Raw genomic sequence first — 23,179 nt, forward strand, 5'->3', positions numbered from 1 at the left:
GCTAAGTGGTCTCTACAATGGAAGACTGCATTATCTCTCGGCATAACGAGGAATAGAATAACAAACAGAAATTGCATGTGAGAATGCGACACAAAACGTTTCGAGTGGTCGTGTCGAAGAAGCAAGCGCGCCCAGAGTGAAAATCGATTTTTCTTACACATTGTTCGATGCAAATTCGCTCATTGGTGTACATAGAAACGACGCTTGAGAAATCGACACAATGATGGTTGTAAAGTGACAACTTTGTCTCGGTTTGCTTGTCTGTAAAATATGGATGTGTGGTTAAAATAAATCGATGGCCTTAAATGGCATTTTGTATAACTTTATAATTGTTAACTTTACAGGTACAAAATACTGTGTGGTTTACTTTTCATTGAAATGCAGATATGTAAGATCATCTAAGTTAATCTGAGGGTTTTTCTATGTTCTTTTCAAAGGTAAAATGTTCAGTTTAGTTGCCTACAGATCCTCAAACAAAATAATAAGTTCTGATTAGATATTGTGCAATGTTGTTTTCAATAAAAATGAAATTTTTTAAAAACATTTTTTTATCAGTACTTGCTATATTATAAATGTGATATTTTTATATCATATGTATATTTTAGAGCAGTGTTAGCAAAGTTGCATTTTTAAGGCCATCTATTTACAATTTTATATAAAAAAGTACTAATCTTATATGTTAAAACACCCATATGTGCTTGTTGATGTAAATAATTTAACAAGAAGTATGTCTATGCTTATGTATCGAAGGAAAATTTCATAAAATATTACCGAGCTGTATATATTCAATCCACAAAATATCAGATCGAGTGCCTGATTTACCGTGACACACATCCACAGTACACAGAACCAAATCCAGCACTCAAAATCGCAGTAGAACGCCTCCCAGCCGGAAGGTGCGATCAATCTCTGGTTTAATCAACGGCCGAAAGTCGTGCCGTCTAATTAAAATTAACACCATCGTCACACACAAAACGTCCGCGTTTATTTCGGTCCTAATGGATTTGTCTTGTAGTAACTCCACAAACGCTATAGTGTGTGTATGTGAGAACTTCGCATTGTGTCACACACGTCGTTTGCACCTTTATGCCTTACATAATGATGGCAAAAGTAAATCGCACTTTTTTACCTTTGTATGTTATTATATTGCCTTGTATCGTCTCTCGGTGTGTGTATGTTGTATCAAAAGGTAATTTATGACTCGACAACAGTGCTTTTGCTGTGTTGCTATCAAAGCGTTCTATTACCGTGCAGACGGCGAAGGTGAGAGATTAATAACGAGGGCTCACAATGAACGTCACATTTGGATGTTGGCTCATTGACAGATGCGCGGATGCTGGATAAACTTATGTACATACATAACAAAAAAAAGTTATTATTATACTGCAAAAAATATCATTAATGACATAGAACAGAGTCCTGCACTATAAAATGCACTAGACATATCTGATGATTCTTAAATAATAAAAAATGTTACTTGTCTATTATTAACCGATCAAAATAATTAGAGAGGTATTGTAAAAATTCAGAAAAGTGATCATTGTAATAATAGTGAGAGAGCTACAAGAAAGAGCATTATGAATAAAATAAGATCAGGAGCTCTAAGAACTATTTACTATTTGTACACATTTTATGTATTGAAAAATCCCGTTTAATTAAAATTCTTAATACTAGAGTTTGATAAAGATAAAACAATAGTACTGATCCTTTATGGTACATTAATACATTTTTGCTTCTAAAATTTCAATTGAAGATTTATTATATGGGTTAAATGAAATCTTTAGTAATTGCACTGATATTTTGAAATGTATTTATAATGAAAATATAATTAAAATTAAACAATTGTGTAAATGCAGCAATCATGAACTTTATAAAATTTATTTATTTATTTAGTACTTAATTTTGTACATACAATTTTTACCCCATCACGTATTTAATTTATAATAAAAATATAAAAAAGTGTAATAGGTTACATTTAAGCATGCTAATATCAATTTAATGCATTTAAAAATATTAATTCAATAATTTTTAATTTTAATATAAATTAATCTATTAAAATATTTTGATGTACATTTATAATAAAAAATTTGATAAATGCAAACTTAAAAGACACCATCAAAATAATAAATTAAAATTTTTGAAAAAGTTTAGTTTTAGCTCTGTTTAATATTGTAATGTATGCATTTATGATAAAAATATTAGATAAAGCATAAGAGGCTACTTTTAAGTGCGCGAATATTAAAAAGAATAGATTTAAAATTCTATGAATCAGTGTTTTTTGAGCTCCGTATAAAAATAACTATGATTTTTTACTTCAGCATTAATTTATCCAAATATCATTTTGAATATATAATGGAAATATTAGAAAAATTATGATGGGCTACTTTTAAACGCGCCATTATAAAATAATACAAATAAAACTGTAAATGTATAGCTTCTAAATATTTAAAGGCAAGTGGGAATTTTGTTCTATCCCTAAAATATTTTGCTGTAATATAATATTATGAAAAATTTAATTGTGGCGAACTTAAAATCCTTACTTTTAAGTGTACCACCATTAAAATATTAAATGTGTTTTTATCTATGTATGTTTAAAATGTATTATAAATACAGAAAGGCTACTTTTAAGTGCGCCAATATCAAATCGATACATTTTAAAATCTATAAATCAGTGTATTTTTGAGCTCCATATAAAAATAACTATGATTGTTTTTTTAATTGTGGTCATATAAAATAGGCTACTTTTAAGCGCGCCATTATAAAATAAATCCATTTAAAATTTGACAAAAATGGGTTTTAACTATATTTTAATTAATACTAAAAAAATCATAAAAAGGCATTTTTAGCTACGTTTAAAAATACAATTTATATATATTTTTAATCATGTAATTTTAAGGACTATAAATCTATACTCATATATTTATATATATTATATATATTTATTTACGATAAAAATAGATAAAGCGGAAATGGCTACTTTTAAATGCATTACATTTAAATCAACACATTTTGATCTTTATATAAAAATATTATTATTGACTTATTTGTATAAATTCATAGTTTTGCCTTGTCACAAATTAATAAAATATTATTATGTGTATTTATTATGAAAATGTCAGGAATAGCGTATTGGCTTACATTTAAGTTCTTCACTGTCAATTTATTTAATTAAAATTCTATGAAAAAGTTTTATTTAAATTGTATAATTACTTAATTGTGTGAATACTTGAAAAAAGCTTTTAAATTAACTTTAATAAAATAATTACAGCAAACGTTTAGAGAAAAAGAGAGAGAGATTTACGTTTTTAATTAATTATGTAAATGCATTTATAATGCATCCGAGTGGACAATATACATAAAGTTTGCACAGTGCTTTGTATGCATAAAAATGACGCTTTTTCAAGCTCCTATAGCGAAAAGCTCGTTTCCGTGGAACATTTCAATTAGTGCAAAGTTCATTAAGAAACCTTCTTAGGTAAATTTTTATTTATGTACGTATACTATGGGTATGTAATATAGGGGAGCTTTTTCCGCTTCTTTTCTTCCCTCGCATTTTTCACCCATATCTAATCCTCTAATATATTTTCATTATGCAATGTTCTCTTTAGCCTTTCGCATCTTGTTGACTTTACTATTTTGCATCTATTAAAATCGTACGGTGGCCGCGTTTTTGCTCACAAACGACCCCTTTAAGAATCAAAGGCAGCAAATAAATCATTGTTCATGTAATTAGATTTTCATTAACGATGTATGACACAGAGACATTTTACACCTGTCTAATTATATTTTATAACCGGATGCAGCGACGTAAAAAAATCTACTCTTTGATATATCTTAGATGATTTACGATGACAATATATCAAGTTTATGATACGTGTCGATTTTTTTATAATCAATTATTCAATTGATATAAATACAAGCACGCCCACAATCGTATTTTTTGGCTCGTGAGTCAATATTGACCACCCCTGCTTTATATCATTCACTGAACACGGTCATTAGACGAGCCGTTATATCTGTAACACCTCGGAAGTTCGCTTCATTGGATTTATCTCGTTCTTGTTTTGAATGTGTTACTATGTACGATAATTGATTAATAGGGAAGTTATTATTTAATATTAATAATGAATGTGAATTATTGTATAATAATGATTTCCACTTTATGCATTTATGCGATAATGCTAATATTCGAGTCACTTGTAATGCCCAACCTCGTAACGGGCAAGTCATTATCATAATTATTCAAATGAGTGTTTGAAAAGCTCGCCCCTTTAAGCTCGTACTTGAAAAGTGTTAGAGAAAAAAAGCTTCTGAGAAAAAGCGGACCTTAATTGTACGTAGCTTTCGCAGGTAACAATTATTGCAGCGCATAAATTGTGCACTCGGCGACTCGCGAAGCGCATTTACGTAACAAGAAAATATTTTAAGATACTTTTTTTAAATGCTAAAAATATATATTACAAAAAATGGAAAAGTAAACAACGTTTTTGTAATGCGCAAAACGTGATCTGTGTGCGTTTCGAGGGATAACTGAATTTTGACACTTTTTCTCTCGATTGTGGTGCGTTTTTTCTCGATGTTTATTTCGGGTTCGAAGCGAAAAATGGCTACAATGATGCGGGCGCTTTTCCCAGTACTACCAAGCCATAAATTCAGCGGTAATAAAACGACTTTGGCAAATTAATGGTCGCGAATGACGGGCCCGACACCGGATTTAGTCAGGCACATCCTCGGATTTAACGCTTCGAATGCGATAATTGAATTGCGAACGAGTGATATGCACTGCAGCGACCTTTTAGCGTGATTTACAAGAATTTTTAACAGGAAATTGAAAAAAATGCAAAAAATAACCGAAGAAGAATCGACGATTGAGTTAGAGTTAATACAGCGAACTGCGGCTTGTAAAAACAAGATTTTTTCATAACAAAGCTTATAATTAAACTTAATGAAAAATAAATTATATGTTAGATATTTTACCACTTATTTATATAATTTAATTTATTAAAAAGTGAAGTTTAATTTTTTATATAACGATTTATATATGATTTATGTACTGTACTACACCATTACGTATTTAATTTATAATAAAAATATAAAAAAGTGTAATGAGTTACATTTAAGCGTGCTAATATCAATTTAATACATTTAAAAAAAATATTACAATAATTTATATAAAAATGTGTTTTGTGGTTAAATACGATATTATAGTTAAATGCGGATTATTAAAATATTTTAATGTTCATTTATAATAAAAAATTTGATAAAGGCGAACTAAAAAGCCACCATCAATATAATAAATTAAAATTTTATGAAAAGGCATGGTTTTAGCTCTGTTTAATTTGTAATTTTAAACAAAAAATCATGGGTTGTATTGTATGCATTTATGATAAAAATATCAGATAAAGCATAAAAGGCTACTTTTAAGTGCGCCAATATCAAAATAATAGATTTAAAATTCTATGAATCAGTGTATTTTTGAGCCTCATATAAAAATAATTATGATTTTTTACTTAATTGTATACACATATTTTTTTACTTTATCAGTAATTTATCCAGATATTTCATTTTGAATATAAAATGAAATGTTATAAAAATTATGATGGGATACTTTTAAACGCGCCATTAAAAAAATATACAAATAAAACTGTACGAAAATATACTTCTGAAAGTTTAGAAATATAAATGAATTTTTATAGAAACTACTTTTTATTTTAGTTTTAGTTTTTTGTGTTGCGAAATTTCACTTAGTCTATTTTAAACCCATAATTTTAACATAGAGCCCAAATGAATATCGCTATGAATAATTAAGATAAAATCGATCTTCTATAGATCGTGAATAGTGTCATCCATTGATGTAATAATAGTTTAAAATTGATAAAATATATACTCACTATTTATTTAGTAGTGTTTGATTGTGTTTGTATCGTTGAAACGCATTTATCTTACGTTTGTCATTTTCCAACGGAAGATTCACAACAAAAAAAAAGTTTAATTGTATGTTATCTATAAAGATATTTTTATGTGTAATAAAAAATGACTCATTGATTTTTCAACTGCCTTTTTACAAATATTGTTTAATTAATGATTAAAAAAGGAATGAATGATGTTGAATTTATATATACGGATTATAAATTAAGGCTACTTTAAAATGCGCCTCCCTGAATCATTAGTAACAGGTACTAGCTAAAAAAAGTTAATTTATAAATTTAAAAAAATTTACTAATTTATTATTAAATATAATTATTTTAATATATTGTAGAATATTTCCACAAAGATTCGCCACAATCCGGGTCGGCGACCTATACACGTTTGACACTTTTGTTTGTACTTTTTCAACGGAGTAATTTGGTCTCGTCCTGGGCGACAATTACACTTAACCTCTCGTCTCTTGCGAGAGTTAAAAGAGATTTTTATTGCAGACCAAGGATGTTGCGACCTGTCTTGTTAAAATTTTTCACCACCCAGGATATTAGAATGCACTTAGCCTCTGTATTTTTATTTGAATCCTGCGAGACTCGCAGATCGGCCCCACTGATAAATCTGATAGATATACCTGTCCGGAGGATAATTATTATGATAAAAAATAAATTCGACAACCAATTATGCAGGTATTAATGTGACGCGTGAGAATTTGTACTATGCTTCTTGGATTTATGGGGATTGTGGACATAAAGGGTGATAAATCAGTTTCAGAGATGGCATAATTGAAATTCGTGTGTCGCTTATGACGTTTGGAATAGATTTATTTATTGCTGGTAAAAACGGTACATACTTTTGGCATGATTACACGTACGAGTATTGCTTTGGTATAAGACAAGAAGTTGTATTTATTTGGTTAATCAGTAATATATTCAGAAAGTTAAGATACAGCTCACGATAAGTGCGAAGTTAGTTCAATGAGTTTTTAGAATGACACTGAAGCCAACTTGTTTCTGCTTATTGCAGGTAAAAATTTAAAGCAAAGAGTTACATGAAGAAATTATTTTAATAGGCGTTAATCATTGATTTATAAAATTTTATAATGAAGTGTCTAGAAATATTTTCATGAAACTGCCAACGAAAGATTATAATATCAGAAGCTCTAGGTGACGTAAAATAAGCAGTCGCAAGTCTTATTTGATGTAGGATTTAAGAGACTCGTTTCTAGGCTCACCAAATAAAGGGGTGTTCTAAAATATATTCTGAACTTCGTATCTATACTTTTTGAATATCCTTCATACATTTTATATGTAGATTAAAATCAAAAAAGATGTAAATTAATAGTGATTTTTTTAATAATTATAAACTATTATTATAGCTCATGATCAGTAGATGTAACTATGCATAGCTTGATTTTAATTATGCATTCGTGAGATTGGAAAAATATACGAAAATTAAATCTGTGATGATCTCACATATTTACGATCTACTAATTTAAATTTATAAAACGCTAGAATTCATATGGGATTCGAATTCAGGTCTTTCAGGTATAGTCACCGATTTATTAGTTTATAATAATAATAATATCTTATGGGCTCAATATAATATAAGTGTAGGATCAACGTTATATCGTACTAATAATTATTTAGATTATTTTAACAAATAAAATAGCGTTCTCTTTTCCCTTATAGTCGATACAATAATAACATTGGAGAATTTTTAAAACGCAATTCGATATGCACAAGCGCCGGGAAGACGGATAGAAATACCGTCGATTTTCGGGAGATTCCCAAAAAATTCTCCATTCGAACATCTTCAATCTCTCAAGTGGACCATTTCTTATGTTAATTGGACGAAATTGACGCGGCACCGGGAGAAAAGTGTTTGTTTTACGCTCATGGCTGCATCAAAGGGGACCATGGGAGAATAAATACAGATCTCCTATAAGACACTGGAATCTCCGGATGATCTTATATCGGTCTGCTTGTCTATCTATATGTAGTATATGCGTGCGTTTAACATTCCCGCTAAATCACTCTGCGCCTATCCGGCAGAAATGATTGTCTTGAAAGCATTTTTACTGCGGGATAACTCTTCCGATCGGTGGCTCGATTGTGTTTTTACGACTGGGCCTGATTTACATCCGCGGATACATCTTCATCGCGCTCGGATTGTTTGAAGTATGGAGCTCGATCGATTTTCAAACAGAGAGAGTCGTAAAAAGTGTTGAAATCAACACAAAGCCGGATGCAGGGAAGGTGTTAAGCGCGGAGTGAATCAAAATGGGTTTTAATTTATTGTATTTTTACTGTTGGATAAAGATAATCTTGATAACCAGAAGCAGAATCATTGAGTCACAACATAATCGAGACATATTATAGGTGTCTATTAAGTTTGTGATGAATATTGATTTAATCAGTGCACATTGTTTGCTCAAATCAGTTTATCTATAGAGGACTATATTTAATATTAAATCTAAATCATGTGAAATTTTCCTCAATATATTTTAGGGTTAAATTGTATTGATTTTAGATTTTATAATGCATGATAATCATGGAAACTACTTTTATCATTAACGCACATCGATGCATGTTTATATTACAAAAATATACTTAATTAGGTATTGAAACGCAATATGTCTTTATATTTTTACACGATAAAAACACACAACATTATATAATAAAAAAAATTAAAATAATGTGTTACCTTACACAAACTATATATGTTAATAGGCAGGATTAAAAGTAGTTAAAATCTACTATGATTTGATGTTGATATATGTATTTATGTACATAATAAACACGAATGGATAGTCGAACGTTTATACTTTAAAAGACGATGGACTTAAGTATAAATTAACTAGCATTACTTTGGAGTAAAATTTATTTATTAATTGCATATTACTCTCATCATGTTGATGCATATGCTATGAACATCCCACATCTATATTATAGCGAGTCACTGAAAGCAGCTCTACAAATTGTATCAAAATAACTCATCATAAGGATATGAAAAGTACATATGTATGTATATACAAGATGAAAGAAAAAGTACATTTTTGTCCTTTCTAAAAATACACAATTATGGAATTAGTCAATTTACTCAAGAGAATTGATATACTGTTAATGTTATAGCATATTTTCTTAAAAGCTCAATTTGTGTCTTTAATATAATTTATGCCATAAGACATTAATAGAATTTTAATGAACACACACACCTTCGAAAAATGATTTTGTAATTTTTTGGGATATTTCGTAGCCTGTTACTTATATTCGCGAGCTTTACATTGACACAGCTAAAACTAATTGGTTGGCAAAATTAAAAAGTTTATTATGTCGTGCTTTAAACTATTAATGATGATATTTAGAAAGACATTAAAGTGTTAATAAACATATTTATAATTCGTATATTTTGATTATAATAAAAAATAGCAATATCGGCTTTAGTTGCATTTCCGTATCGCGTAGTGGTGGCGATTCAGAACGGCAAAAAGCACGCAAATATCCATCGAAACGTCCATGAAACCACAATTAGTATCGGGGAGCGGATTTTTCCGGAATTTTTGTATTTATCCTCCCTTTACTGGGGGTGGCTTTTTATTTTTGTTTGAATTTTTAATTGGCCATTAACCGCCGCGAAGCGGGGCGATGGTTGTTTTAACCAAACGCTTCGGTGCGGTGCGAATTCATTATGAGTGTCGGGATGTTTCTCTTTTTTTAATGTATCAAATAAATGTTTAAAAACTAGGGTATTTGTTATTTATACCTATATATATTGAGACTATATAATTATCAATAGATGATAATTAAAATAATTAAATAACACATTAAAAAAATGTAATTTAACCGTTATATTACTCATAATTTCATGCTTCCTAATGTACTAAAAATATTCATAATTAAATTATTTTTGACAAAAATTCAGGGGTTATAGATCATTGACTTATACCAATGATGGTTATACTATAAAATTAGAGTGATTATTTAACTGTTACTTCTTACTATACTGATTCCGATCGTTGCGTCGTTATGTTCTGGAATTCGAACTCAGATCTTACAGGTATTAGTAATTATTAATTATTAATATAAAATAAGTAAAATTGTATATATATTAATATAATTGAATAAAAACAATATTATTATTAAAATGTTAATTGCTTTATATTAATAATTACATATTCATCACCATAGATCAATAGAGAGTTAACTATTGTAATTCTCTTTGACTAAAATATAAAATAATAAAAAGGTTTACTGTAAAGTACACGGAAAAATGTTCAAATATAACTTCAGTAAAATAAAGTACAGAATAAATGCGTCTTGTAAATTTGGTGATAACATTAATTGTGTATTTAAAAAGCAAATAAGCTTTTTATAGTAAAAAATCGTACGTATTTGTAATTTCCATTGCATTCAATTCTGGATTTTTATTATGATATGTAGTGCTTTTAAATGCTCTTAGATGTTATATTTATTTATATACATCTATTGAAAGAAATCTTTTTATATTATTATCGTAAAATAGTGTTCTTATATTATTTAAATTAAGTTTGATTTCTTGAATCTGAGAGCAAAAAGAGTAAATTATTTATATTAGAACATATTTTACATCTTGTTGAGTTTAAAAAAAAATTCGGTCTGTTTGAAAGCTATAAGCTTTAGATAAAAATTAATGTTAAAATTATTCCTAGTGATATTGAGAGTAGAGCTTCATTAAAATTGTGAATTCTCGGACAGTCGGTATAATCAAGTTATTACACATATCCAAATGGAAAATTTGCTGAAAATTATTTTACGCAATGAAACATACGATTGGTCAGCTAATCGAGCCCTTTGTGCCCTCCCAGTTTTGTCCGATTGTCAATTAGCAGTGGCAAATGTGCCTTTAATTACGACCCTTTAGCGAATTATTCGGATTTCCTCTTTTTTGTCCGTTTTTATATGCGCGGTTTTTTCAGCACCGGTCAACGGTCACTTTTTTTTACAGCACGAGTAAAATGAAAGCTACCCCCTCGTGAAAAAGAGGTGGCGCGTGGGCAGGGTGGGATTTTTTATTTTCCTTTACCGCCGACCACCCATAAATTTGTATCGTTAACATTCGGCCATAACAAACGAAGGGACGGCGTCGTTAAAACGGCCATTGAAAAAATGAAAACATTATATATATATATAATCCACCCCCATGTAACGACGCAATATTTATATAATATATATATATATATATAAAAGATATTATATTTTCATCCCACGCCAGCGAGACTGCGTTAAGAGTTTTGAACGCTTCTTTTGATGCCACGCTACAAAAATTATCAAGGGTCTTAAAAACATATTATAATTTTGAGTCTTTTGTGTTAAAAATATATGATATATATATTTATAGAATTAATATCCATTGAAATGAAATGCTAGTCATATATGAATATAATTTTGTTCACTGTGAATTAAAATATTTCTTATTCATAAAGTGGATTATATTTTCAACTTAATCTGAAAATATGCGTGATATATCTTTTTCATCACATCGCCAAACTTTTGTGTTTGTGAATCCTAATCCGCGAGAGACGTTTTTATTTTTGAAAGCGACTCGTCTCTCCAAATTTTCCTCTTTCTGTAATAATAATGCTTTCATAACTAACACGACAATATTTTTCTTCGCGTCACAAAAGCTCGAAAAAGAATTGCCATCATAAAATATAAGCACGATACGATCTTGCTACGAGAAAATATTTAGGATAATTGTTCGAAAAACAAATACTTTCAACGCGCTATTTAATACGACTCTGCATACTTTAACTGAAATTAACTGACACGCTTAAATTCTATGATATAATAAAATACAGAGTGTGAGTAAAAATATATGTTTAATATATAAATAGGTGAAATTTATTAGTAATTGTGTAAAAAGTAAATATAATATTATAAAAAGTATAATATACTATTTATTTCATATGTATGATACATTAAAATAAGCGTTTAATTTTAAGGATAGTATTTTATATAGTCAATATTAGTATTTTAACTGATTTAACTGTATCCAAAAATAAATTATATTTTTAGTTTAAAACGTAATAAATTGCAATAAAAATAAGTGGTGTATTTAAACATAGCTCTCCTATTATATTTGAGGAGATAAATGCAGTAATACAAATGTTATATAAATAATTTAATGCCATAAAATATTCTATAAGATATTTAAATGTAAATATATTAAAATATCTAAAAATCAATGGTTTTTATTATATGATTAGATATTATTTTTAAAACACATTAAACCTAAGTATCAAAGTTATATAAATAAAGTATCTAAGTTATTATAAAATTTTCAATTAAAAAAATAATTTTCTATGTATTTAGATATTATAATATTTTAATTGTGTCTTCACAGGTAACATAAAATCATCACAATTCGGTAAAAGTTTTATAAATATCTACAATAAAAATATATCCGTTAATGATCTTTATATCTAGGTATAGTACTAAATCTAAATACATCTTTAATTTTTATTTAATATTTAAAAAAATGTTGTAGCATATACTTTCTAACTTATATAAAGAAAATATTTTTAATATTTCTCGAACATTCTGATCTTAAAATCATACCTCTACAATTTGTAAATTATTTTTATTTAAGCCTACTCTCATTACCCTATTTTGTATTTACACTGTGGGGGTTTCAACCACCTGAAAAAATAATTTAGAGGGTATTCTAACCATGATTTCAAAAAAATAAAAAGAAATAGCAACCCTTCTTGAAAGTAAGGTCTAACAATCGAAGAGATATCTCGGGACTAAGCAATTGCGTTAATAATTAAAAATATTTCACGAACCATCCATTAGCGCAACTAATCATCCATACCCGGAAACTACCCTTGTAAAAAGGAATTTCAACATTTTTTTTACAATTTAATTTTCGTATTTATATGGTAATAAATATATGCTATAAAATTAAATTGTTACCAGCTTTTCCAGTGTATATTTTGGCTGCAAAGTCACGCCTTTCGGCCTCAAAACCCGAATCACTACACATATTTATAATTCTAGATTATTTCTTTTTATTTAATTTAATTAACACTTGTGTATTTTATATAATAAACTATTTCTATAACACAATTATCTATATTTTATTATTATTATGTAAGTAGGTTCATTATTTTTTTATTATATGTACTTAATTTAAGTCATCGGATATTTATGTAATTCATTGAAGTGTTGAGTAAAAAAAACAATATTTTTTCTAAATAGTTATTAAATTGTTGTATACCACAGAAAAAACGTAGTAAATAATATAACACATACATATATACATATGTATGTATATTATATATTATATATAAACCCAGTATGGCGGTGGCAAACTAAATATTTAATAAAGAGCAGTCGTATGTGATTTTTTTACGTGCCTGAGGTTTTATTGCCTCAGTTTTGTTCACAAAACATTCACGTACACGTGGGGTGGGTTTACACAAATTATTAAAATGCTTGCGATCGGTTGTCACGTGTTTTTTTACACCCCACGTGAAATTACACGCGTTCTGAGAAAACATTAAATCCGCACAAGCCATTCTATCATAATACTATATTACATTCGGCTTGTATTATATACGGCTGGTATATATATATATATAATAAATAGGCTTTCCAATCTTATTATTGTAATGAAACGAGCGGCAAAGCCTACACCGTCATATAAATGTATTAATTAATATGAAAATCCGTTTCAGACGGATAATAACTGTTATTAAATTCGCTTATTTACTTTGTTCTGTGTTCGAATGTGTATAGCATGGTCTGCCGGCAGTTTCGATATTTATAACATTATTAATGTTCTAAAATTATTATATATTACATTACATAAATCCTATTTGAATGGAATTGTGGATTATTTGTTAACGATTTTATAGTAATTTTATTGCAATTTGCAGTTAATATGCTATGTTCATTAAGTAGTTATGTGGGTTTTGTCGTTCAATGTAAACGCGATTAATCAAATTGATAGCTATTTTTGTTATATTAACATGTCAAAAATTTTAATTTAATACTAATTTATTTTTCGTTTACATTCACATATTGAAATATATTTGTGTACATTTTTAAGTACAGGACAATAATATTTATTTGCAGGTTACTAATTTTTTTTTAAATAAAAAATATGCAAGATAGCCCACTTAAAAGTAGCACAAAATGATTAGGGTTACTTTTACTACGTAATTTCGAAGTAAAAAACAAAAATGGTTTATGTGTTAGTATTAAGTAATATGTGTATGGAAAAACTATTAAAAATAATGCAAAGTGATTCAGTCAAGCGTATAACAATTCATATCAAACATATTACTAATAATAATAACAAAATTATATGAATATCTAATTTAATAACAGAAAAAAATTATTAAAGAAAATCTTATAGCGAAAAAGATAATCATATAAATTAAATTAGTTTTTTTATATAAAGAGAAAATAAAACTGATGCTATTAATGCAATTCATATTTTTTAATTATTTTATTGTTGTTTGTATTGTAACATTCTAACCTTTGATTGATGTTGGTATTGTAACTTTCTAACCCAACTCTGTATCAGAATCGCTTCCATAGCAACCTCTCTGTTTCCTCTGTCGCCAGAACCCTCAAAAAGACAAATTATGATGATAAAATTGATATTTATTCACTTTAGTTAGATACATTCTATCGTCCCTGTGTCGGTAGTGCGGTGCGCGGCCACATATCGGTTATTTGTGTTTAACCGCTTTGTGAAAGCGAAACAATATGGCAAAGGTAGTCGGGAAATTATTACGAACCGCGGGTCGAGGGGTTGGGTAATTGAAACGTTACGTTCACAATACAAAACTCGTGATCAAAAGCCTCCTTCGGCGCAAACCCTTTGACAATTCCCACGCTTGTGCGGGGATAATACCCCACGGCAACGGGGCCAGGGGGCGGAGCGCCACCCCGTGTCAATAACGCCGATTTGTACAACTATTTCCAATATATTATAGTAATAATCGTTCTGTGATGATAATTGTGTGACTAACCAAAGTAAACAAACCCAAATCTATCTTTATGTTTGGAATAGGTTTTTGAGAGATTGTATAACCTAATTAAATACATTATATGTAATTAAAAATAATAAAAATAATGTGAAAAAGTGTAACATTATAATGAAAAGACATATTGTTAAGCATTAATATAATGAAACACCCAGATCCACGTGGAATGCGTGGAGTTAGGTGTAAGTGAAAATATGGTTTTGTGCATTGTTCTGAACAGTTGTGTAGTCAGTCGTTTAAATTCATATTCCCTTAAGTCATAGTCATAGCGTTATTGTTGTGTAATAAAAGACAAATTTTCGATTGCATTAATATTTTTTTACGTTAATTATTATGTACTGCTCTAGCAAAGTTATAAATTATGGGTGTATGGTTATATCATTTAAATAAAGATCTAAGCACCCTGAAAAGTCCAGATTTTTCTTATTGTTTTCTTTAATTAATACGATATTATTCACTAAAAACTTATATTTTCAAGCTGTACGGTCAGTAGAGAGGCCCACAGACGAGCAACTTGGTTGACAACCTTGTTGCCAACCTTATTGTCAGTTGTTGCCACCAAATATCCAAAGTTTTTGATTTCAGCGCAACCGTTGCTACAGCATGTAACGCTGCAATATGTCTTTAACACGGCAAGTTGACAACAAGGCTGACAACTAAATTGCTTGTCTGCGGGCCCTATAAGAAATATTTATTTGTGGTAAAAAACCCTTGGTTTTTGCATACTGATAACGCATCGGCTCGCACTTTACTATCAATTCGTGACTTTTTGCTTAAAAATCATAATTTTTCTCTATTTCCGCAGGTAGAGGAAAATAAAAAAGTTAATTTATGCAATAATATTATTAGTTAAAAGAAGACGAAATATCAAATATTGCACTACACAAAAGTTTTGCGAATTGCAATAAATGCTGGCGTTAGTGTATATTTGTATTTTGTAGGGAATTTTTGCCATATATTTTTAATCGGTATTAAATAATTATCAAAAAACCCTCTTTTAATATTTCATGATGCAAAAATTATAAAGCTGACAAATTTAAAGTATTAAAAGGTCAGTGGCGATTCTGATTGCAATCAAACAAAATGAGGTGTTAAAACAGGAGATAAAATGGCTTAAACTCATTCTCGCGTGAAGTTAACTAGAAGATGTAAAATATATGGTTACTTTAATTGCCTTAACGAAGCAATATAAACCCCTAAATTAAAGATAAAAGACTGTAGCTGAAGAAAATGAATTGGCAACCGATCTGAGAACCAGCCGTCCCCCTGTTCGCAAAGAGCGCATTTTTAACTTCCCGTTCCATAATATTAAACGGTAAAGGGACAATATCAGTAAGATTTATGTTAGCATATTTATAAAGTTGTATAAATAAAATATGTTAGGGGTGTAAATTTACAACAATCGTTCATTTTCGAAGCAGATAAGATTAAATTGAATAAAACTATACACTACAATTCAATAAAAAATAATGTACATGCTCAAATTATTGTTTATAAACATAATATTTTAATCGGTAATTAAGCTATTTTAAAACGCGCCATTTGCTCAATATACGTTAATTTGATCATGCAAATTTATAAATGTATCTATTGTGGGCGGCTTTCAGATGCGCTATTTAAAGCTTATTGTATTATATATCAGTACTTTTGAAAATGATAAGTAGTGCATAACTGTTTCTTTTTCATTTTATATTTTTTGCAGAGGTGAAATGTTCGTAATTTCATCCACGCATGTTCAACAAGCTCGGAAACAAATTGGTAATTTTTTTTATATATTTTGTGGTGTTCCTTTTAATAATGAATTGATTTGTCAAATTTTCTTGTGTGAGATTTTCAAAGTAAGAGTATCAAAATAACCCATGGATATTTTTTTATTGTAGTTATTTTTATAATATTAAAAACTAATATGAATTTGTAAAGAAAAGCGCAACCTATAAAAAACATTCCATTATAAGATTCGATTTATTAAATTGGAATCGAATGGAAGAAAGAGTCCCTTTTGATAGAATTCTCTTCTAGGAGTGGGAGAGGAGAGAAGAGAGAAAAGTTCCCACAATAATTATCTGAAAAATATTTCATCGAGAGCCTTTTGTGAGCGGTAATGCGATTACACTCGTTCATTGTGGCTGCGGTGGGAAAGCGAGTGGATGGGTTCGAACTTTGCGGATGGGACGGGTGTAGATGGGCGGGGGGGCATTGGATATTATTTCGGAAAATTAAGCCCCTTGAGATGGAAAAGCAGGCGAGTGTTTTCCGAGAAGGAGGCCCCGTTGTCAATTGCACGGGGCCATACAGAGCGCGGGGCCGCCGACAAAAAGCTTCACGGAGGTGGAGCTTTGAATCTTTTTCCCATTCACTCCACAAATGCCTTTCTTCGCTTTTCTCTTACGGGGCCGAATAATAACGCTTTCTGTTTCTCCTCCGCCTTTCTTCGCAGAAATAGAGAGATGAAAAGCTCGTGTCCTTTTCTTCTACATCCCATATTCTGTCTCCGGTCTCTTGGCAGAGGATGGGGCGCTGCGCCTCCAAGGAGGGAGCGGGGGCCAGCGGGAGGGGAGGAGGGAGTGCTCCACTTTTCTCTTTGCCAATTCTAGCGAGAAGACTCGCTGTGTGCTTTATTCCACATAATGTGTGTATTATATGTGTGTGCCCGGTGCGCAAACAGAAACAGTCGCTTCGGAATAAATGGCAAAAGTTGAAGGCTCTGTGTGTGTATATGTGTGTATCGGAAACTGGAGGTCTTTATTTTCTTTTCAGGCTTCGAATACAAGTTTTCAGCTGAAATTGTGTTGATATTGTATGGCATACGGCATAAGTGATGGGTTTTGAATGAAAGAAAAATCTTGAAATAAACGCGAAGATTTACAGTAACAAATTATCTGGGCTACTTTTAAATGCGCCATTCACTCATGTGTATCTAAATAAAATAGTTTCATATGAACTTAAAATTTAATAATAAATAAAAAGTATTTTAAAAATAAATTATTTTATATTATTTATACATTAATACATCTGGATGTTTTTATTTATCTTCTCAATCAAATATTTAAAGTATATAATAAATTTAATTATTACACAAAATTCACTACACTAAAGATAGTTAATCTATTTATTTGCCATTTCTAGTACGATATATATATTATATATAAATATAAATTAATATTTATGCTATAATGAAATATCAAATAACTATTTCTGTGTGTAATAAAATATTTGAAGCATTTTTTACCTCCGAAAAACAATATATAAATACATATAAGTACATCATCTTTTTTTTAATATACTATACCTAATATTTAGTATCATATTAACTTGATCCTACCTAATGTAAATAATCACATGCACATTTAAATAATCAAATAGGATATATTCTTATTTAAACGTTGTATATTTTCAGCATTCATAACATTTTCACAAGACGAACGAGAGAGAGAGTCCGGTGATATTTATTGCTACGAAATACACTTCACATCGTTAACTCTGCTACGAGTCTTGGGCAAAACTGTTAACATTTTTAAGAGCGGTCAGTTAAAACGGACCATCGTCGTTTAATACTTCTTTCGGAGAAAAAATATATGAAAACGATAGATACGAGCATTAAAAACGCAAAAACTACGTTCAGGAAGAACACACTTCCCATGAGACGTATTTTAAACTATTTTATTATATGTCGTCTTTCAACGCGACTACACGCGACTGATTAGAGAAATTTTGTATTCAATATAATATTATGACTAACCATAAAATTTATGCGTTGAAAAAATCATGCGGTAATTGATAATGATGTTAAAAACTGACAAGTTCAGTTTCCTGTATTTTTAAAAATAATTGGGATTAAATATAAAACTATGTGATATTTTAGAAATGTTTTCGAATTGAGGCTACTTTTAAATATGTTACAAGAAATTTATTTATATTAGTATCTCGAGAACTTTAATTTTTCAGCTGAAAAATTCAGTAGTATTTTGGAGGATATTTATGAATTACCATTGAATTTTGTTTGGAAAATTAACCTTTGATTTTTTGAGGAGCGTATTTAATTATCCAAATTTATTTTAATATTTAAGAGCATCAATCAAGAGTTCAATTTTTATAAAATTATATAGTTTCGTTCATCACCGTTACATTTGTAGACTCTGATACTCATTTTACATGTTTTTTCAATCTTTAAATAAATCATTGAAAGTGATGAATGCAAATCTTTATTTTTATTTTGATCGTATATTTATAAAATATTTTTCTCTCCAGGTAAAAATAATAGACATAACTGTATATATATATCATCATAAATATATGCATGTTATAATATTGCAATGATAAACAAATTCCCGATATTATGGAAACATTTCAGAGGACATTCTGTACATCGTTCATATAAAAAGTGACTCCGCCCTCTCGACCCTCCGTCCCAGCCGGTCATTTTTAACGTCCGGTCTTTCGATATTATCTTCCGAATGAAATTTTCCTCAATGGCCGGTGAATTACGTAACGTCCGTGGCCTTTTAACGACCGTAGTTACGGTGGCCTAACGAAATTGTAGTGGCAGCACTGTGCCGCCGCTTAACGACTGATCGTTAAGCGGGCGACTCTGCGAATTTCCCCCCCCCCCCCCCTCCAGAACATTTTTCATACACACTGTATCTGTATATGGCGTTCATAACGGCCATCCCGTACATTTTTCACTACGAACACATTACACAAAAAGTAAAAAAGTACTTACACACATGTGTGGAACGTAGGTGTGTTTTAATGTGTCTTTCATAAATGAAATCGTTTCACGGGATTTACGTGATATTTGAAGGATAACGTAATTATTAAAGTCTGTGACATTGTTCCATTAGATATATATTTTTCTTGACTTTTTACTTTTTAGAAAGTTTATTACAATATATAACCATTTTCTTGTTTACAATATTTATTTAAATAAGTATAAATTATTAAATTAAGTAAAAGTACAAAAACTTTTTACAAAGATTAAATAGAGAAAGATGAAAAATATGTTGAAAAAAATGAAAGCATCTATATAGGAAATAAAGCCACTGAAATACGAATGCCACTAAAATCGAAAACAAGGTGTGCTTAGCTAATATATATTATAGTTTGGTTTTGGTTTTATTTTATAACCTATTTTAGAGAGTAGTGTATTACAAAATATTTTTATTGTTTTCTTTTGTGTGATAATGATAGTTGACAATATTCTTAAGTTAATTCATGTCACATTAGGCGACTATTAGTATTATTTAATGTCATGGCAAAGGCAAGGCAAATTGAAGATTAAAGTATAAGGGAAAACGCTGGAGATCAATAAGAATCTGAGAAAATATTGTTAAATTATTGCACAATTGATCACGTTTTATTGTTCATTTTTGTTGGATCAAAATTTATAAGCAGCATTATATCTAATATAACCTTAAGGGTAGTTTATGTTAAGAAGATCCGTTAGGATTAAGGGATATTTATAGTAACTAGATAACTGGTTATTTTTTATCTATCATCTTGAAAATGAAGTAAAATCTATTTGGCATAAATTTTAATACTATATTTTTCAATATACTTTTACTTTTTTATGTTACATTATGTAAATGATGTGTTTGGAAAACTTTTTACTAATTTCTTAGAGCGTTTCATTCGTGTTTTTTGTAAGTCAGAATTTATAGTATATCCAATTTATTTTTGATGTTTCATCCCTAGTGAGTTTTAACCGCATTTAAAAATGTTACAGTGCATTTGTAAGTAGCCCTTTTATTATTTTTCAATGTGTGAACTGACACCGAAGGTGCATTAACCCTATTTTCCGATTTATATTCCGATCGGCGCCTTTTACATGCACAGGGTAACAAACGAACATTACGACGGAACGAAACGAAACGAAGAGCGACTTCCGACCAGGAAGGGGTTGTTTTCTGTTCGCCATGAATTTTGATGAGTGCATATACACACAAACACACATGCTCGCTGCGGTTTTATTTCTCGTGCATTTTGCGCATTATGTTCAGCAAAGCTGGCACGAGAAGTGCACTCGTCTCTATGGCATTTCCCGGCGAAAAACACAATGAAAAGCCATAATGAAAAACCGCTTTTCAGCTTCGTTTCAAATAATGAAAAAAATATGGAGTGCTTGGGAATCGATAACCTACACGCGGTTTCAACGGCTTACTGATCGAGAAAAATATATATTGATCGATGGCGTCGAATGTATATAAAATAGCATACTATTTTGGGTGTAAGTTATTCGGTAGTGCACTTTGTTCCCACCGTTCCGATACATATGCTATGAAAATCTCAACAAATCACAAATAAATTGAGAACTTCATTGTCACTGAAAGCAATATCATATAATAAAATGTAGATGAACTATAAAAAATAGCATCGAACCTTAATTATTAAGTTAATATACTATTATAGTTTATATAAATTTTGACTCTGGATCTCTAGTAAATTACATCAGAATGATCGCAAAGTTGTGCATTTTAATTTTTTTTATAATGTCCTTAAAGTTTGTAAGATTTTATCACCAAATAAAGTTATCGCGTGATTTATGCTGAAAGGGTTCATAAATATTATACAATTGAATAAGTGGTAGTTAATAAGTTTTGAAGTAGTAAAACATTATCTTTGATAATTGAATTATGTGCAAAATAGGACAAGTCAATATGTAACTAGCTTTACCTAGTTCTGTTTCTACGAATTAATTTAGTATCAGTAACTATTTAAGTTATCATTATATTATGAGATTATTCATTACGTGACATATAAATTATATCATCCCTATAACAATAATGTATCTGGATCATATACCATTGAAAATGTTTCCACATACATAATTATGTTTATATTCTAACGTCAAGAATAATAAAATAAATCTGTTAAATTTTACTAATGCTACCTGACTATGTTTTTATCGAGTCGAGAATATCTCATAAATAACATCTCACAATGCTCATCTCTTAATTGAAAGCCTCACCAATGAAATTATTATTACAAGTGGTGCTACTTTTAGTGACTATTTCCCATATTCGATGTAGCACATAAAAAAGCCTACACGTGAATCCAGCGGCATAACACACCGTAAAAAGATGTCGCGTTTTATTGGCGCATCACAAACGCCCACCGTTCTATTATGACGATTCTCTCAAATTAGAATAAAATAATAAAAAAAATAACATCCAATAAAAAGAAACCTGTACGAACATCATCGCCTTCTCGTGCGAGTTTCCCACAATAAATAAGAAAAATGTATACAAATTGCTTTATGCGCTCTTATATCTTTCACTGCCTTATTATAGACCCGCGGGGCGTTTATGACATTTTTTATACATTCAACCAGTTATTTTTTTTATTATTACCACCATTATTATTATTTATTTTAATTTAGAGCCTAAAAGCTTTGGATTGTTGTAGCCGGTTGCGCAAAGCGCTCAGAGATCCCCAACCGGTCGTAAAATTAATAATTTCTTCATTATCATACTAGGAAGACAGTTTTATTATATCGGAATTAATAGCTCGTCTCTTCTTCTTCTACTTCTTCTTTTTTTGTTTTACTTAATCTGCATAACAGTCGTACGGTATTTACCGCTTTTCAGATAATTTATGGACGATGGGAAATCCGGCCTTGACCCCCAATTATATTACTTTTGTATTTGTATGCGTATGTACGCGAGCTTATAAAATATGCGGCGCTTTTTTTTATTGCGTCATATATCTTATTTATATAAATCGGCGTTTCTCAAACTTTTGACGCGTGAAATCGCCATAAAACTAATACTAATGCTGTTTTTATTGCCGTTGACATTAAGACAATCGGTCGGCTTTGATCTAAGATTTTTGTAATTCTATGGATCTCCGTGAGAAATTTTAAAGGTTATACAAAGGTATACATATTTTTTAAATTATATTAAGCATATAAATAATATAATTATAACAATCGACCTAAATTATTAATTTAAATAAAACTGTATATTACAGCTATCTGACAGCTTATTAGCATCCACATATATAATGATATACTTTTAATTTGAGTTGTCATATTTATATGTCATTATGTGGTGTTTAACTTAAAAATCATATAAATCTAGGCAAATTATAATAATATTGTAAATTAATTAAATTTGTAGTTTTACAGCTATATAAAATTCTACAGTAGATTCAAACTTATTTTGTTACGAGGAACTACTAATTAATTTAGGATATACTTATTTTTCGGTCGATTATTTATATTTT

At 29.6% G+C, this 23,179-nt stretch overlaps 1 protein-coding gene across 7 annotated transcripts in view; it reads right to left on the reverse strand.

Moving 5' to 3' along the window:
- The window catches only part of Sox102F (transcription factor Sox102F), a 297,246-nt gene that overhangs the window by 55,616 nt on the left and 218,451 nt on the right, over positions 1 to 23,179 (reverse strand). For 6 of the 7 annotated variants that reach the window (XM_088182700.1, XM_088182701.1, XM_088182699.1 and 3 more), the window contains one exon: positions 14,446 to 14,538. The exons of the other annotated variant lie outside the window; for it this stretch is intronic. In XM_088182700.1, coding sequence (XP_088038826.1) covers positions 14,446 to 14,538 — 93 coding nt within the window. The remainder of the gene's footprint in view (positions 1 to 14,445; positions 14,539 to 23,179) is intronic. 7 annotated transcript variants of the gene reach the window in all.

Source organism: Plectrocnemia conspersa, unplaced genomic scaffold, assembly GCF_051122295.1.
Source record: "Plectrocnemia conspersa isolate PC_06_02 unplaced genomic scaffold, ASM5112229v1 ptg000003l, whole genome shotgun sequence".
Taxonomy (NCBI): domain Eukaryota; kingdom Metazoa; phylum Arthropoda; class Insecta; order Trichoptera; family Polycentropodidae; genus Plectrocnemia; species Plectrocnemia conspersa.